Here is a 16,263-nt window from a genome sequence, read left to right on the forward strand (position 1 = left end):
GGCTTGAGGCCAGGAGTTCAAGACCAGTCTGGGCAACACAGCAAAGCCCAGTCTATTAAAAAAAATTAAAAATCAGCTGGGGCTGGGCGTGGTGGCTCATGCCTGTAATCCCAACACTTTGGGAGGCCGGGGTGGATGGATCATGAGGTCAGGAGATCAAGACTGTCCTGGCCAACATGGTGAAACCCCATCTCTATTAAAAATACAGAAATTAGCTGGGTGTGGTGGTGCATGCCCGTAATCCTAGTTACTCAGGAGGCTGAGGCAGGAGAATCACTTGAACCCAGGAGGCAGAGGTTGCAGTGAGCCAAGATCATGTCATTGCACTCCAGCCTGGGGGACAATAACGAGACTTTGTCTCAAAAAAAAAAAGAAAAGAAAAGAAAATCAGTTGTGTGAAAAATATTTGGGCCAGGTGCAGTGGCTCACGCCTGTAATCCCAGCACTTTGGGAGGCCGAGGTGGGAGGATCACATTAGCTCAGGAGTTCAAGACCAGCCTGGGCTTCATAGTGAGATCTTGCTTCTACTAAACAATTTTTAAAATTAGCTGTGTGTGGTGGCATGCACCTGTAGTACCAGCTACTCAGAAGGCCAATGTGTGGGGAGCGCTAGAGCTCAGGAGTTCAAGGCTGCTATGACTGTGCCACTGCACTCCAGCCTGGGCAATAGAGTAACACTCTGTTTTAAAAGAAAGGAAGAAAGAAAAAAAGCATTTCACTGAGAGGCATGTGGTCTCCAAAAAACTGGCGACCATAAGCCTAGAACACAGATCTCCCAGGATCCTTGCTCTCCCTCCTCAGCCTCATCTGTGAGTCTCTATTCACGGTGCACATCCTGTGTCTCCTGTTTCTGCGCCTTGGTCCTATGTTTAGAAGGGCCTTCTGTAGCGTCCAGCCCTACGGGGTCTTGTGGGTTTTCTCTTTGTGTGTGGAGACGAGAGATTATAGAAAGACAGACACGGAACTAAGCAGTAGTAGGAAAGACAGCTGGGCCCAGGGGACCACCACCACCAGTGCGCGGAGCCCAATAGTGGCCTCGAATGCCTGGACGCTCTGCTATGGATTGCATACAAGGCAAGGGGGCAGGGAAAGGAGTGTGAGTCATCTCAAATGATGGATAAGGTCAAGCAAGTCACATGTCCACGTGACAGTGGGCGCTTCCCTTTGTGGTAGCTGAAGCAGAGAGGGAGGACAGCATATGTCAGCATTTTTCTATGCACTCATCAGAAAGATCAAAGACTTTAATGCTTTCACTAATTCTGCTACTGCTATTTTCTAAGAACTTAAAAGGAGGAGCCAGGTGTACAGACGGAACAGGAAAGTGGACCAGGAGCGTGACCACTGAAGCACAGCACCACAGGGGGACATTTAAGCCTCCGGATGACTGCGGGCAGGCCAACTGGTGGAGCAGAGTGTTCTCTAATTTCCCCAGGGAAAGGGAGACTCCCTTTCACAGTCCGCTAAGTAACAGGTGCCTTCCCAGGCACTGGCGCTACCGCTAGACCAAGGTGCCTTCAAACGGCCCTTATCCAGGCGTGACAGAGGGCTCTCTCTCTTGTCTTCTGGTCACTTCTTACGATGTTCCTTCAGCTCCTAACTCTGTATGGCCTGGTTTTTCCTTGGTTATAATAATGAAACAAAGATTAATACTAAAGACTAATGATTGATAATATCCATATATAATCATCTCTATATCCTATTTCTATTATAACTTTTCTTATTCTAACTATTTCCTTTATCATACTGGAAGAGGTTGTGCCTTCAGTCTCTTCCCTCGGCACCTGTGTTGCTTTCCGCCCATACCTTCCTTCCCTCATCATCCTGGAAGAGACACCTGGCTGCTGGCTCTGTCTAGAATACTGTCCTGCCAGACTGCTGCAAGCTTGACTCCTCCTTGTCCCTCACGTCTCAGTTTAGAAGGAACCACCTCATAGAGAGCTTCCCATTAAGCTCCTTTATCTAAAGGACCTCCCGCCCATGCATCACGCTCTGTCAGGGAACCTGCTTGGGATCACAGCCACCATGTTTGATCATCTACAGTGTATCTGTTGATTTATTTCTTGTCTTCCTCCCTACACTAGACTCCATGAGACCAAGACCAGATCTGTCATGTTTACATTTCTCCCTGGTTTCTAAAAATAGTACCTGACACTTAGTAGACATTTAATAAACGACGGCTACGTTTTACTGAATGAATACATGAATGAATCTCTCAAGCTCGGCAGACAGGCTACCTCCTCTCTGAAGCTGTAATTTTCCTTGGAAGAACTGGTCTTTGTTTCCTTACCGCACCGTCCCATCGTCACTTACGGCATTCACCAGGGTCTCCCACCACTTGACCCTGCACACCTCAAGGGCATGGACTGGATCTTATTCATCTCTGTACCCCCAGCACCTGGGACAGTGACTGACAACACATGACAGGCACCTACTGAACAAATGCTGACTGAAGAAATGAAAACTAAGCGGGACTCTCGCTGCCCTTCTCCCAACTCTGCTGCTTCCAGTTCTGGTCTACTCCTCACCCAAACACCCAAAAAACAATTTGGAAAGAAAATCCATCTCTATAGGCAAATCACCGGACAAAAAATAATAAAACATAAAGCCTAAAAATTTGTCTCTTGAGGCCGGGCACAGTGGCTCACACCTGTAATCCCAGCACTTTGGGAGGCTGAGGCGGGTAGATCACGAGGTCAGGAGTTTGAGACCAGCCTGGCCAACATGGTGAAACCCCATCTCTACTAAAAACATAGAAATTAGCCGGGCGTGGTGGTGAGTGCCTATAGTCCCAGCTACTCACAAGGCTGAGGCATAAGAATCGCTTGAACCTGGGAGGCAGAGACTGCAGTGAGCCGAGACCATGCCATTGCACTCCAGCCTGAGTGACAAGAGCAAAACTCCATCTCAAAAAAACTAATAAACAAAAATAAAAATTTACATCTTGAAATAGAGGTGAAAGTGGCTTCATGATTCTGGGCTTCTCCTGCCTGCCTCACCCCCACCTTTCCCTACTACATTATAAAAATCCCTTCCACTTTCCATTACAGCAGAAAATCTGGGAGGACTCTCACAACCTACGGGCACAATTATTATTAATATGTTCACTATACAACGAATTCCATTCCAACACAGTGTGGCTCACTGCCCCAGGTGGTGACGATGGAGTTTGATTTGAATTTCACTCTCCCTTGTTTATCAAGGGCCGGTAGATGATCTAGTGTAGCACGCAAAGCATGACACCCAGGATGCGCCAGAAGCCGCTGAAAGGAAGGAAACCTGAAACTCTACTTACTTGCTCTGTTGGGAACAGGGTGTTGATATATTCGACAGCATTGAAATCTGCTCGATCTAGAGGGTCCTGGCTTGGAAACACCTATATAGAAAGAGAGGATTATATATAAAAACAGCTGGTACACCGTAAATATATATATATATAATTTTAATTTGTCAATTAAAAGGAAAATAAAGGGCCAGGCATAGTGACTCAAACCCGTAATCACAGCACTTTGGGAGGCCAAGGCGGGTGGATCACCTGAGGTCAGTCTCTACTAAAAATACAAAAATCAGGTGGGTGTCGTGGTGCACACCTGTAATCCCAGCTACTCAGGAGGCTGAGGCAGGAGAATCACTTGAACCCAGGAGGTGGAGGTTGCATGAGCCAAGATCACACCACTACACTCCAGTCTGGGCGACAGAGCAAGACTCTATCTCAAAATAAAATTAAATAAATAAATAGATAAATAAATAAATATATAAAAATAAGGCTGGGTGGATCGCTTGAGCTCAGGAGTTGGAGACTGGCCCGGGCAACATGGCGAAACCACATCTCTACAAAAAAAATTAGCTGGGTGCCACGGCACATGCCTGTCGTAGTCCCAGCTACCTGGGAGGCTGGGGTGGGAGGATCACCGGAGCCCAGGAGGTTAAGTTGCAGTGAGCCGAGACTGTACCACTGAACTTCAACCTGGGTGACAGGGTGAGATCCTGTCTCAAAAACAGTCCACCTCTGAGAAATATAGCTAACTCCCTAACAACCCGAAGAACATGCAACAAGGAGGATGACACAAGCAGCCAAATTATCTGCTGGACACTGGGTCTCACCAGCTTGACAGAGTTATAACTGTGGGAAGCAACTTCATCTCTGAAGAAGCCTTCCAAAGAAATACAGAGCCAAAGAATCCAAATGTCTTCTAAGACAACTGTTAGAAAAGTTGAAGCCTTCTACCACATCAAGGGGAGGTAGATGAGAAGCAACACCCTGTCTCAAACACACACACACACGTACACACATACACACACACCTCTATAAATGGGACAATACATTACTTAGTACAGTGGCAGGCCCACGGTAAGTATTAAGAGTCAACATATGTCAACTACTGGTACAGTGGAAATCACGTTTAACTTAGACACGAACCCGGGAAGCGGAGCTTGCAAGGAGCCGAGACTGCGCCACTGCACTCCAGCCTGGGCGACCCAGCGAGACTCCGTCTCAAAAAAAAAAAAGAAAAGAAAAGGGCTTCTCAGGGGCCATTAAATAAGACATGATGGAATTGTCCATTTCCTCAATCATAAATCCCTTTCTTAAATCATAAAACTTCATGACAATTCCTTTAAGGGAGACTTTCTCCCTTTATCAGGAGCAATACCCTGCAGTATTAGAAATCATTATTTCTGACGGGGTGCAGCGGCTCACACCTGTAATCCCAGCACTTTGGGAGGCCGAGGCGGGCAGATCGCCTGAGGTCAGGAGTCGGAGACCAGCTTGGCCAACATGGTGAAACCTCATCTCTACTAAAAATACAAACATGAGCCGGGCGTGGTGGCGGGCACCTGTAATCCCAGCTACTCGGGAGGCTGAGGCAGGAGAACCGCTTGAACCCGGGAGGTGGAGGTTGCAGTGAGCCGAGATGGCACCCCCGCACTCCAGCCTGGGCGACAGAGCGAGACTCTGTCTCAAAAAAATAACATAACATAACATAACATAACATAACATAACATAACATAATCCCTATTTCTAATACCATTAGCCTTAAAATTTCAATAAACTTGCAAAGGGAAGAGTTCCTGCAGGCAGGGCCGCGCGTGGTGGCTCACGTCTGTAATCCCAGCACTTTGGGAGGCCGAGGCGGGCAGGTCACTTGAGCTGAGGAGTTCGAGACCATCCTGGCCAACACGGTGAAACTCCCGTCTTTACCAAAAATACAAAAATTAGCCGGGCGCGGTGGCGGGCGCCTGTAATCCCAGCTACTCGGGAGGCTGAGACAGGAGAATCGCTTGAACCCAGGAGGCGGAGGTTGCAGTGAGCCGAGATCGCGCCATTGCATCCCAGCCTGGGCGACACAGCGAGACTCCATCTCAGAAAAAAAAAAAAGGTCCTGCAGGGAAAAGAGACTCTGGGAGTATTCTCCGACCTCAGCCAAACGATTCAACGGTAGGAATTGTCAACCTTTTAAGAATGGTAACGATGTCATTTTTCAACCCTTTCTCTCTGCTCTGCCATCCGCGTCAGAAATTAAAGTCATGCCCTCCCCCCAGTTCCAAGCCACTGGCGAGGGGCCAGCTTGCGAAACCGCGGCGTTGGCACGAGCCTGGTAAATGAATGAAGCCCCCACGGTCCCCAGAAACTGAAGATGCCACCCAAGGCCCGCATTCTCCTAGCGCCGTCCTCTCTCGGCGCACAATTCCTTTTCCCCAAAACCACCAGGACCCCCCGCCCTCGCCAAAGACAATCGAAGCCTAGAAAGGGTTCCCCTTCCTTTCCTTCTGATTCAGACACCCCTTCTCACCCGGGCCACCTCCCCACCTCACTTCCCTGCTGCCCCGGGCCCCGGCCCTCCGTCCACCCGCCGCGGCCTCCCCAGCGCCCGCGCTCGCGTCTCCCCTCCCGAGGGGCGGAACGCTCACCTGCTCGATGGCCAGCTGCACCTCGGGCGTGAGCTGCAGCACGGCTTCCAGCTCCTCCACGAACTCCAGTTCCTCCTCCTCCATCATTCCGCCACCCGGGCCCCTGCCGACCCCCGCCGCGAGCCCCACTCAAGCCTCCAGCCGCCCCCCAGGCCCCAGCACGGCAACCCTCTCGCGGCAGCCACCTGGCGAGCCGGGCTCCGTCAGCCGCTCTGTCAGCCGCTGCGGCACTTCCGGGAGGCCAGGGCACTTCCGGGACCGGGGAACTGTGGGATCGCGGCGGACGGAGAGGGGCTGCGTTCCTGTCAGGTCCCGGGTCTCCCCGGCAACGCTTTGCCCCGGCGGCCGCGCGTGCCCTCAGCGCGTCCTCAGGATGGCGCGGCCTCCTCGCTCCCCAAGGCGCGCCCCCCGCGAGGACCGCGAGGTTGGGGCAGGGCGGGGCCCCCAGCAGCACGCCCGGGTGAAAGTCGGCCCGGCGGCGTCGCGACCCACAGCCCACAGCCTCCGCAGGCAGCGCCGCGGCGACCCCTCAGCTCCCGGGGCCCCTCGGTCAGTGGCAGCGGGTGTCCCGGCCGTGGGGACGACGTGATCCCAGCTGGCACGTGGTGGTGTCGCCAGGGACCTTCGTAGGACGGGACAGCGTCCACGCGATAGAGAGGAATTCCCCGTGCGGCGGGCTCTGCGCAGTATGGGGAGAAACGCTTTTTTGGTCGTTGTTTTTCTTTTCTTTTCTTTTTTTGAGACGGTATCTGGTGTCTCGCTCTGTCGCCCAGGCTGGAGTGCAGTGGCGCGATCTCGGCTCACTGCAAGCTCCGCCTCCCGGGTTCAAGCGGTTCTCCTGCCCCAGCCTCCTGAGTAGCTGGGACTACAGGCGCCGCCACCGCGCCCGGCTCATTTATGTATTTTTAGTAGAGAGGAGGTTTCACCGTGTTGCTCCTGACCTCGTGATCCGCCCGCCTCAGCCTCCCAAAGTGCTGGGATTACAGGCGTGAGCCACCGCGCCCGGCCAGAAACGTCTTTTTGAAAGCCAGATGACGCAGCATCCTGGAGCTGGGGAGACGTTTACTGAGGTTGACTATCAGGGGTCTAAGTCCTGAATATTCCACCACTGATAAGCTGTGTGATCTGGAGCAAATTACTACCCCGCATGGATGTGGAGAGGATTAAATATTAACAGCGCGATGCAAATTCAAGCTGGTAATACAGGAAATAGTGAGGTGCCCAGCCCTTACCCCCACAAAGGAACAAAGAAGCCAGATCACCCATCGCCCTGTGGAACCACCTTTCCTGCAGACGCTGAAAACAACCAGGGAATTGCAGGCCAAGAAGACTCGCTCCACCAGGTGAACCGGAAAACTCCAGGAGGGAAACGCGTTGGCGCCACTGAACTTTTTTTGTTGTTGTTATCAGAGTTGCTCAAAGTAAAAAATTGGAGCAGTATGGTTTTTTCTTTTATTTTTAATTGACAATAATTATATAAACAATGTAATTTCTAACACCAGAGGAATGCTAAAAAACATACATTGAAAAAAAAGAAAAAAAAGACAAAATAAAATATAAATTGAACCTGGTGCAGTGGCACAGGCCTGCAGCCCCAGCTGCTCCGGAGGCTGAGGCAGGGAATTACTGACTTTCTGAGACTGAATATCAGGAGTTTAGATCTCATCCCACCACTGAGGATTGCATGACCCCAGAGTTCGAGGCTGCGGTGAGCTGTGCTTGCTTTGCATCACTGCACTCCAGCCTGGGCCACAGAGTGAGACTCTGTCTCTTAAGTAAACATAAAATATTGATTCATAAAATCATGATTTTGAAAATTAATGACATGAAAAATGTGCACAATATATTTCAGAAAGCAAAATGTATAATTTCATTTAAAAAATGCACAGCATGGTCCCAGCTTTGTGTGTATTCTGTACCAATAAAACTGACAGCAAGGAAATACTACTTTTCTGCACGTGATGAATGTACATCCCTTGTACATTTTCCCAAATGTCTACAGTGAGCCTGTAGTTCTTTCATGCTCAGAAAATATGAATGCCTTTTTCTAAAAGGAAAAGGTAATTATAGCTACTTATTTTGGACTTTTTTTTCCTTTAAAAAATTAAGATATTTACATACAGTAAAATTTGCTCTTGCAATTTATGATGCAATGAGTTTTGATAAATGTATATAAATGACTGGGTGTGGTGGTTCACGCCTATAATCCCAGCACTTGGGGAGGCCGAGGCTGCCGGATCACTTGAGGTCAGGGGTTTGAGACCAGCCTGGCCAACACGGTAAAACCCGTCTCTATCTACTAAAAATACAAAAATTAGCCTGCTGTGCTGGTGCACAGAATCACTTGAACCTGAGAGGCGGAGGTTGCAGTGAGCCAAGACTGCACCATTGCACTCCAGCCTGGGTGACAGAGCAAGATTCCATCTCAAAAAACAAAACAAACAAAATAAATAAATGCATAGAACCATGTTACTACCACAATCTAGTTATAGGACAATTTCATTATTCTCCCAAATTCCCTCTTGCCTCACCCCATCCACCGGCAACCACTGACTTGATTTCTGTCCCTATAGTTTTTTGTTTGTTTGTTTTTTGTTTTTTGAGATGGAGTCTTGCTCTATCACCCAGGCTGGAGTGCAGTGGTGCAATCTCAGCTTATTGCAACCTCTGCCTTCAAGCAATTCTCCTGCCTCAGCCTCCTGAGTAGCTGGGATTACAGGCGCCCACCACCACATCTGGCTACTTTTTGTATTTTTAGTAGAGATGGGGTTTCGCCATGTTGGGCAGTCTGGTCTCAAACTCCTGAGCTCAGGTGATCCGCCTGCCTCAGGCTCCCAAAGTGCTGGGGTTACAGGCATGAGCCACCATGCCCGGCCTATCCCTATAGTTTTGATATTTCCAGAATATCATCTAGATGGAATCATACAGTATGACACCTTTTCAGTCTGGCTCCTTTCATCTGTCATAAAGTATTTAAAACTCATCCGTGTTGCTGCATGGATCTGTAGCTCACGTCTTCTTGCTGAGTGGTATTCCACTGTATGAATGCACCACAATTTGTTTATCTAGTCCCTGGTTGAAGGACATATGGGTTTTTCCAGTTTTTGGCAATTATGAATAAAGCTGCTATAAACATTCATGTACAGATTTTTGTGTGAACATAAGTTTTCATGTCACTTGGGTAAATATGCAGACGTGGGACTGCCGTGTTATATGATATGTCTGTGTTTAACTGTCTAAGAAACTGGTAAACTGTTTTCCAAAGTGGCTGTATCACTTTCACAGTGCTACCAGCAATGTATGAGAGTTCCATTTGCGCACAGAGCTGATTTTTAATGATGATAATAAGAAGGAACATTTCCTAGCCCTCATCATGTGACAGGCACCATGCGAAGCATACTACATGCATTGTCTCTTTCAATTCACACAGCAATTCTGAGGTTGTTAGTTTTTCTTACTATCACCATCTAACAGATAGGAGATGAAGATCTAGTTAAAATAAACAAACAACAAAATAAAAACTTGCCCAAGGCCTTATACCTAAATCTTCCTGCCATTCATTAACCTATTCAATACATTTATTGAACACCTGTTCCTGTTGGTGACAGGTACTCAAGCTAGATGCTGCGAATTCAGCAGTGAACAAAATAGAACACATGCCGCCTCTACAGAGCTATTTCTATGTATGCAAAGGGGATTTGTACAAATAAACATATAATTGTGACAGATCCGATAAAAGAGAAGTAAAGCACATGTTGAGAGACTATATGGATAGAGTTCTGATTGGATTAGGGTCAGGAAAGCCTTTTCTTTCTTTCTTTCTTTTTTTTTTTTTGGAGACGGAGTTTCACTCTTGTCACTCTTGTCACCCAGGCTGGAGTACAGTAGTGTGATTTCGGCTCAGCTAACCGCAACTCCGCCTCCAGGTTCAAGCGATTCTCCTGCCTCAGCCTCCTGAGTAGCTGGGATTACAGGCATGCACCACCACACCCAGCTAATTTTTGTATTTTTAGTAGAAACGGGGTTTCTCCATGTTGGCCAGGGTGGTCTTGGGCTCCTGACCTCAGGTGATCCACCCGCCTTGGCCTCCCAAAGTGCTGAGATTAGGCATGAGCCACTGCGCCCGGCCAGGAAAGGCTTTTCTGAGGAAGTGATTTTTAAGCTGAAGCAAAGGGTGGAAAGTGAGGATAACACATGGTTAAAAGGAACAGAATGTGCAAAAGCCATGAGTATGAAAACAGTCGGCCAGGGTGATGGAAGTTTGAAAGCCAAGGGGAGAGTGATACACAAGGAAGCTGAAGAAATGGGCATTGCTAGATGGTGAAGGATCTGGAAGGTCTCTTGAAGAAAGGGGAAGCCTCTGAAGGACTGTAAGCAGAGGAGTGGCATGTTTACCGAGAGGATGGCAGGTTTACCGCGCCTGCCATCAGCCCTGGTCTCTCCGTTTTTTTTTCCCTTTGCCTCTGAGCTTCCACATTGTTGGAGAGAGTCATGAAACCACGTGACCATGTTCAGCACAAATTCCTGTTGTCTTATTTCCACTGATTCTGATTGTCCTTCTCAGCACCCATTGTCAATTCTCAATGGCATTCCCCCATGACCCGAAACCTTTCCCTCCTCTGGAACTCCCAACTCCATGATACCCCCTTCTCCCTGTTTGCAGATAAGCTACTAACAGTATAAGTTCGAGTTTAAGAGAGTTATGCTGTACAAAAAAGTACAGGAAGTTAAAAGAGCAGAGAGAGAGGTTGACACACTGAGTTTTTAAAAACTTTGTTAAGTAATAACAGACTAGATTTATTCATTTATGTTAAACAAAAGAAGAAAATACCTTTGACAGGAGGAGGAAATCTAGAAAGAGATTGTATGCTTCTGAGAGAAATAAACTGTGGAAGTTTATGGATATGAGAAATTTGGGTATGAAAATAAGGAGCACGTGATATTTTCACAAATGAGCTGGGCTTAAAAAAACAACTTCCAGGCCGGGTGCAGTGGCTCACTTCTGTAATCCCAGCACTTCGGGAGGCCGAGGCAGGCGAATCATCTGAGGTCAGGAGTTCAAGAGCAGCCTGACCAACATGGACAAAGCCTGTCTCTACTAAAAATACAAAATTAGTCTGGCATGGTGGCTCGCATCTGTAATCCCAGCTACTTGGGAGGCCGAGGCAGGAGAATCACTTGAACCCGGGAGGCAGAGGTTGCAGGGAGCCAAGATTGTGTCACTGCACTACAGCCTGGGCAACAAAGCAAGACTCCATCTCAATAAACAAATAAATAAATAAATACAAAAAATTAGCTGGGCATGGTGGCGGATGCTTGTAATCTCAGCTACTCAGGAGGCTGAGACAGGACAATCTCTTGAACCCAGGAGGCGGAGGTTGCAGTGAGCCAAGATTGTACCATTGCACTCCAACCTGGGCAACAGCAAGATTCTGTCTCAAAAACAAACAAAAACCAACTTCCTTTTTTGCTGTAGGATAGGGTATAGTGATGACAAAGTATCACAGAAAACATTTTTTCTACCTTGAAATTTCACTGCATGAGGCAGAAATTCAGTCTCTAATACTTTAAAAGCAAAACAAAATGAAACCTTGGAAACTGTGGCCTTTAGCAGGCGATGGGGGAGGATGGGTTGGAAGGGAGTTCAGTAGGCTGTGAGGGAGATGGGAGAAGATGGATTGTAAGGGAGTATACAGTAGGCTGTGAGGGAAATGGGAGAAGATGGATTGGGAGTATACAGTAGGCTGTGAGGGAGATGGGGGAGGATGGATTGGAAGGGAGTATACAGTAGGCTGTGAGGGAGCTGGGGGAGGATGGATTGGAAGGGAGTATACAGTAGGCTGTGAGGGAGATGGGGGAGGATGGATTGGAAGGGAGTATACAGTGGGCTGTGTAGGAGATCGGGGAGGATGGATTGGAAGGGAGTATACAGTAGGCTGTGAAGGAGATGGGGGAGGATGGATTGGAAGGGAGTATACAGTAGGCTGTGAGGGAGACGGGGAGGACAGATTGGAAGGGAGTATACAGTGGGCTGTGTAGGAGATCGGGGAGGATGGATTGGAAGGGAGTATACAGTAGGCTGTGAAGGAGATGGGGGAGGATGGATTGGAAGGGAGTATACAGTAGGCTGTGAGGGAGACGGGGAGGACAGATTGGAAGGGAGTATACAGTAGGCTGTGAGGGAGATGGGGGAGGATGGATTGGAAGGGGGTATACAGTAGGCTGTGAGAGAGATGGAGGATGGACTGGGAGTATACAGTAGGCTGTGAGGGAGATGGGGGAGGATGGATTGGAAGGGAGTATACAGTAGGCTGTGAGAGAGATGGAGGATGGATTGAAAGGGAGTATATAGTAGGCTGTGAGAGAGATGGAGCATGGATTGGAAGGGAGTATACAGTAGGCTGTGAGGGAGATGGGGGAAGATGGATCGGAAGGGAGTATATACAGCTGTGAGGGAGATGGGGGAGGACGGATTGGAAGGGAGTATACAGTAGACTGTGAGGGAGTTGGGGGAGGATGGATTGGAAGGGAGTATACAGTAGGCTGTGAGGGAGTTGGGGGAAGATGGATTGGAAGGGAGTATCCAGTAGGCTGTGAGGGAGTTGGGGGAAGATGGGAGTATACAGTAGGCTATGAGGGAGATGGGGAGGATGGATTGGAAGGGAGTATACAGTAGGCTGTGAGGGAGTTGGGGGAGGATGGGAGTATACAGTAGGCATGAGAGATGGAGGATGGGTTGGAAGGGAGTATACAGTAGGCTGTGAGGAAGGTGGAAGATGGATTGGAAGGGAGTATCCAGTAGGCTGTGAGAGAGTTGGGGGAGGATGGGAGTATCCAGTAGGCTGTGAAAGAGATGGAGGATGGATTGGAAGGGAGTATACAGTAGGCTGTGAGGGAGATGGAGGATGGACTGGAAGGGAGTGTCCAGTAGGCTGTGAGGGAGTTGGGGGAGGATGGGAGTATACAGTAGGCTGTGAAAGAGATGGAGGATGCATTGGAAAGGAGTATACAGTAGGCTGAGAGAGATGGAGGATGGGTTGGAAGGGAGTATCCAGTAGGCTGTGAGGGAGTTGGGGGAGGATGGGAGTATACAGTAGGCTGTGAGAGAGATGGAGGATGGATTGGAAGGGAGTATACAGTAGGCTGTGAGGGAGTTGTGTGGCACCCCCTGAGGAAACGTCAGAGTAAGATGGAAACGTAACATAACCTCACATGAGGAGTTTTCATAACATGTCTCGCCTTGCCAAAAGTGCTTTATGTATACTGTCTGGAAATAGTGAGGAATTTTAAAACAGCCTTCATTAATGACATTCAGGGAGATCTCTAAATTTCATGTGTCTGCCAATGTAGTGTTAATAACTCTGTTAAAAGGAATCTCAAATATCCTGTTACATTTGCAACCAATTTTGTTGTCAGAGTGCAGAGGTAGCTGCACTGTCATTTATTGAGGAGACACTGTGCAAAGTATGTTCTTTCATGAGATGAAGACAGAGTCTCTCCACGTAAGCTTCCCCCTCTGTAAAGACCTTCCCCAAAATAGCTGAGCCTTTTGTGAAACTGCTTGTGAAAAAAGAATTGCAGGATGTCTGAATCACCTGGCCCATGCCCACTAAATGCCAGTCACGTAGCACCTTTCCTCAACCTCGACAGAAGCAACAATACCTCCCACATTTCCAAAATGCCCCCTAGGCTTCCCAAGCAATCACCTTTAGATCCCTATCATCACTCTGGGTGGCACAAGGCCCCAGGCCAACTCGTAGTGGAGGAATAGGGTTTAATTTCCACTTGATTTTTGTTTTTGTTTTTTGTTTTTTGAGACGGAGTCTCGCTCTGTCGCCCAGGCTGGAGTGCAGTGGCGCGATCTCGGCTCACTGCAAGCTCCGCCTCCGGGGTTTACGCCATTCTCCTGCCTCAGCCTCCTGAGTAGCTGGGACTACAGGCGCCCGCCACCGCGCCCGGCTAATTTTTTGTATTTTTAGTAGAGACGGGGTTTCACCGTGGTCTCGATCTCCTGACCTTGTGATCCGCCCGCCTCGGCCTCCCCAAGTGCTGGGATTACAGGCGTGAGCCACCGCGCCCGGCCTAATTTCCACTTGAAATCGGCTCAAAATGTTCTCTTGGTGCTGCTTTATGGACTGTTCTAGTACACGGCTTTTCATGATGACTGGTTCTTTTGCTGTCCTTTATTCCTGAATTTTCTGAATCTCCTGAAGCCTGGCATTTGTTCTTGATTGCTATTCAGATGGTTCTGAACCCTCCCTGTATCCTGGACACCAGTTTTGTTTGGGATGGTACTCTGGTTCTCTGCATGCCCATTCTTGCTAAGCCGGTCATGATTTCCAGCTAGTTTCAGCAGCTCCCCTGTTCCCACGGCCATTTACATATGCTATCTCCTAAAGGCTTTTAAAATGAACACCTTTTCCATTGGCTACATTGGGTTCATATTAAAGTAATCCTTTCCCTTACTCAAGGAAGTAATAATTATATAGGCCAAATTAATAAACCCTCTTGTGCAAGTTTTATATATGCCAACAACTATAAAAACACTTTTTACAAAACTGACATTAACTACTACAATCATTATAATGTAGCTAACATTAATTTATCGTATCTAAAACCCTTAAGCATCTTCCATAACCTGTTTTTTCGACTCCACTTCTTCCTGCATTCCCAGAGCTGGATCTTCAGCTGCCATGCTCCTTCCTCATGTACAACAGTAGTTCTTAATCTGTTTTGAGTCTGGACCCCTGGGAGGAGCTGAAGGATTCTACACAAATCTTTTCCCTGGAAAAATACAAATGCACTTAGCATTTTGCATGCAGTTTTAATGAACGGTGTTTCATGGAATATATATACATATACACACACACACACACACACACACACACACATATATATATATATATATTTTGAGATGGAGTCTTACTCTGTCGCCCAGGCTGGAGTGCAGTGGCACAATCGTGGCTCACTGCAAGCTCCGCCTCCCAGGTTCACGCCATTCTCCTGCCTCAGCCTCCTGAGTAGCTGGGCCTACAGGCGCCTGCCACCACACCCGGCTAAATTTTTGAATTTTTTTTTCTTAATTTTTGAATTTTTAGTAGAGACGGGGTTTCACCGTGTTAGCCAGGATGGTCTCGTGATCTGCCTGCCTCGGCCTCCCAAAGTGCTGGGATTACAGCTGTGAGCCACTGTGCCTGGCTGTTTCATATTTTTTATCCTTTTTTTTTTTTTTTTTTAGCCCATGCTTCTCTCTGCTAAACCTAAGAATGTTGTGAACAAACCTCCCACACGCAGTATTTTGACAAGAGGTATGATCTTCATCACTGTAATTTGACAATCACTGATATGTAAATTAAATTCTCCCTTCACCAGCCCAGAATATTTTGCTCAGCTAACATTATTTTAGCTTTCCTTTAGGAAATCAGTAGAAAGTTTATATTTCCTGGGGCCGGGCACAGTGGCTCATACCTGTAATCCCAACACTTTGGAAGGCTGAGGCGGGTGGATCATGAGGTCAGGAGTTCGAGGCCATCCATGGTGAAACCCTTCTCTACAAAAAAAAAAAAAAGAAAGAAAGAAAAATACAAAAATTAGCTAGGCGTGGTGGTGGGCGCCTGTAGTCCCAGCTACTCAGGAGGCTGAGGCAGGAGAATCACTTGAACCTGGAAGGCGGAGGTTGCGGTGAGCCGAGATTGCGCCACTGCACTCCAGCCTGGGCAACAAGAGCGAAACTCCATCTCAAAAAAAGAAGAAGAAAGTTTGCATTTCCTAAACATAATGTTGTTCAAGGCCAGGTGTGATGGCTTATTGGGAGGCCAAGGTGAGAGGAGCACTTGAACCCAGAAGTTCAAGACTAGCCTGGGAAACAGAGGGAAACCTCCTCTCTACCAAAACAAACACACACACACACCCGGATGTGGTGGACACATTTGTACTCCTAGCTGCTTGGGAAGCTGAGACGAGGATCCCTTGAGCCCAGGAATTCGAGGCTGCAGTGGCCCATGATCATGTCCGTGCACTCTAGCCTGGGTGACAAAGCAAGATCTTGTCTCTAAAATATATTTAAGCTTCTGGTCGGACACAGTGGCTTTGGGAGGCCAAGGTGGGCGGATCACCTGAGGTCAGGAGTTCGAGACCATCCTGGACAACACAGTGAAACCCCATCTCTACTAAAACTACAAAAGTCAGCCGGGCGTGATGGTGGGTGCCTGTAATCCCAGCACCTTGGGAGGCTGAGGCAGGTGGATCACCTGACGTCAGGAGTTTGAGACCAGCCTGACCAACCTGGTGTGGTGGCACATGCCTATAATCCCAGCCACTCAGGAGGCTTCTCTATATGTTGGTTTGTTTCTCCTC

The 16,263-nt window shown here is 48.2% G+C and overlaps 1 protein-coding gene across 8 annotated transcripts in view; it reads right to left on the minus strand.

Moving 5' to 3' along the window:
• Nucleotides 1-15,457, minus strand: part of LOC105474265 (VPS53 subunit of GARP complex) — a 182,850-nt gene extending 167,393 nt beyond the window's left edge. For 6 of the 8 annotated variants that reach the window (XM_071082067.1, XM_071082066.1, XM_071082063.1 and 3 more), the window contains exons 1-2: nucleotides 5,908-6,060; nucleotides 3,293-3,373 (exon numbers count right to left, since the gene is read on the minus strand). In XM_071082067.1, coding sequence (XP_070938168.1) covers nucleotides 3,293-3,373; nucleotides 5,908-5,994 — 168 coding nt within the window. In that variant the 5' untranslated portion in view covers nucleotides 5,995-6,060. Of the gene's footprint in view, nucleotides 1-3,292; nucleotides 3,374-5,907; nucleotides 6,126-14,545; nucleotides 14,692-15,375 lie in introns of those variants that run through there. The other 2 variants (XM_071082064.1, XM_071082070.1) reach the window with 2 other exon arrangements.
• Between the last annotated feature and the right edge of the window lie 806 nt (nucleotides 15,458-16,263).

Source organism: Macaca nemestrina, chromosome 17 (genome assembly GCF_043159975.1).
Source record: "Macaca nemestrina isolate mMacNem1 chromosome 17, mMacNem.hap1, whole genome shotgun sequence".
Classification (NCBI taxonomy): domain Eukaryota; kingdom Metazoa; phylum Chordata; class Mammalia; order Primates; family Cercopithecidae; genus Macaca; species Macaca nemestrina.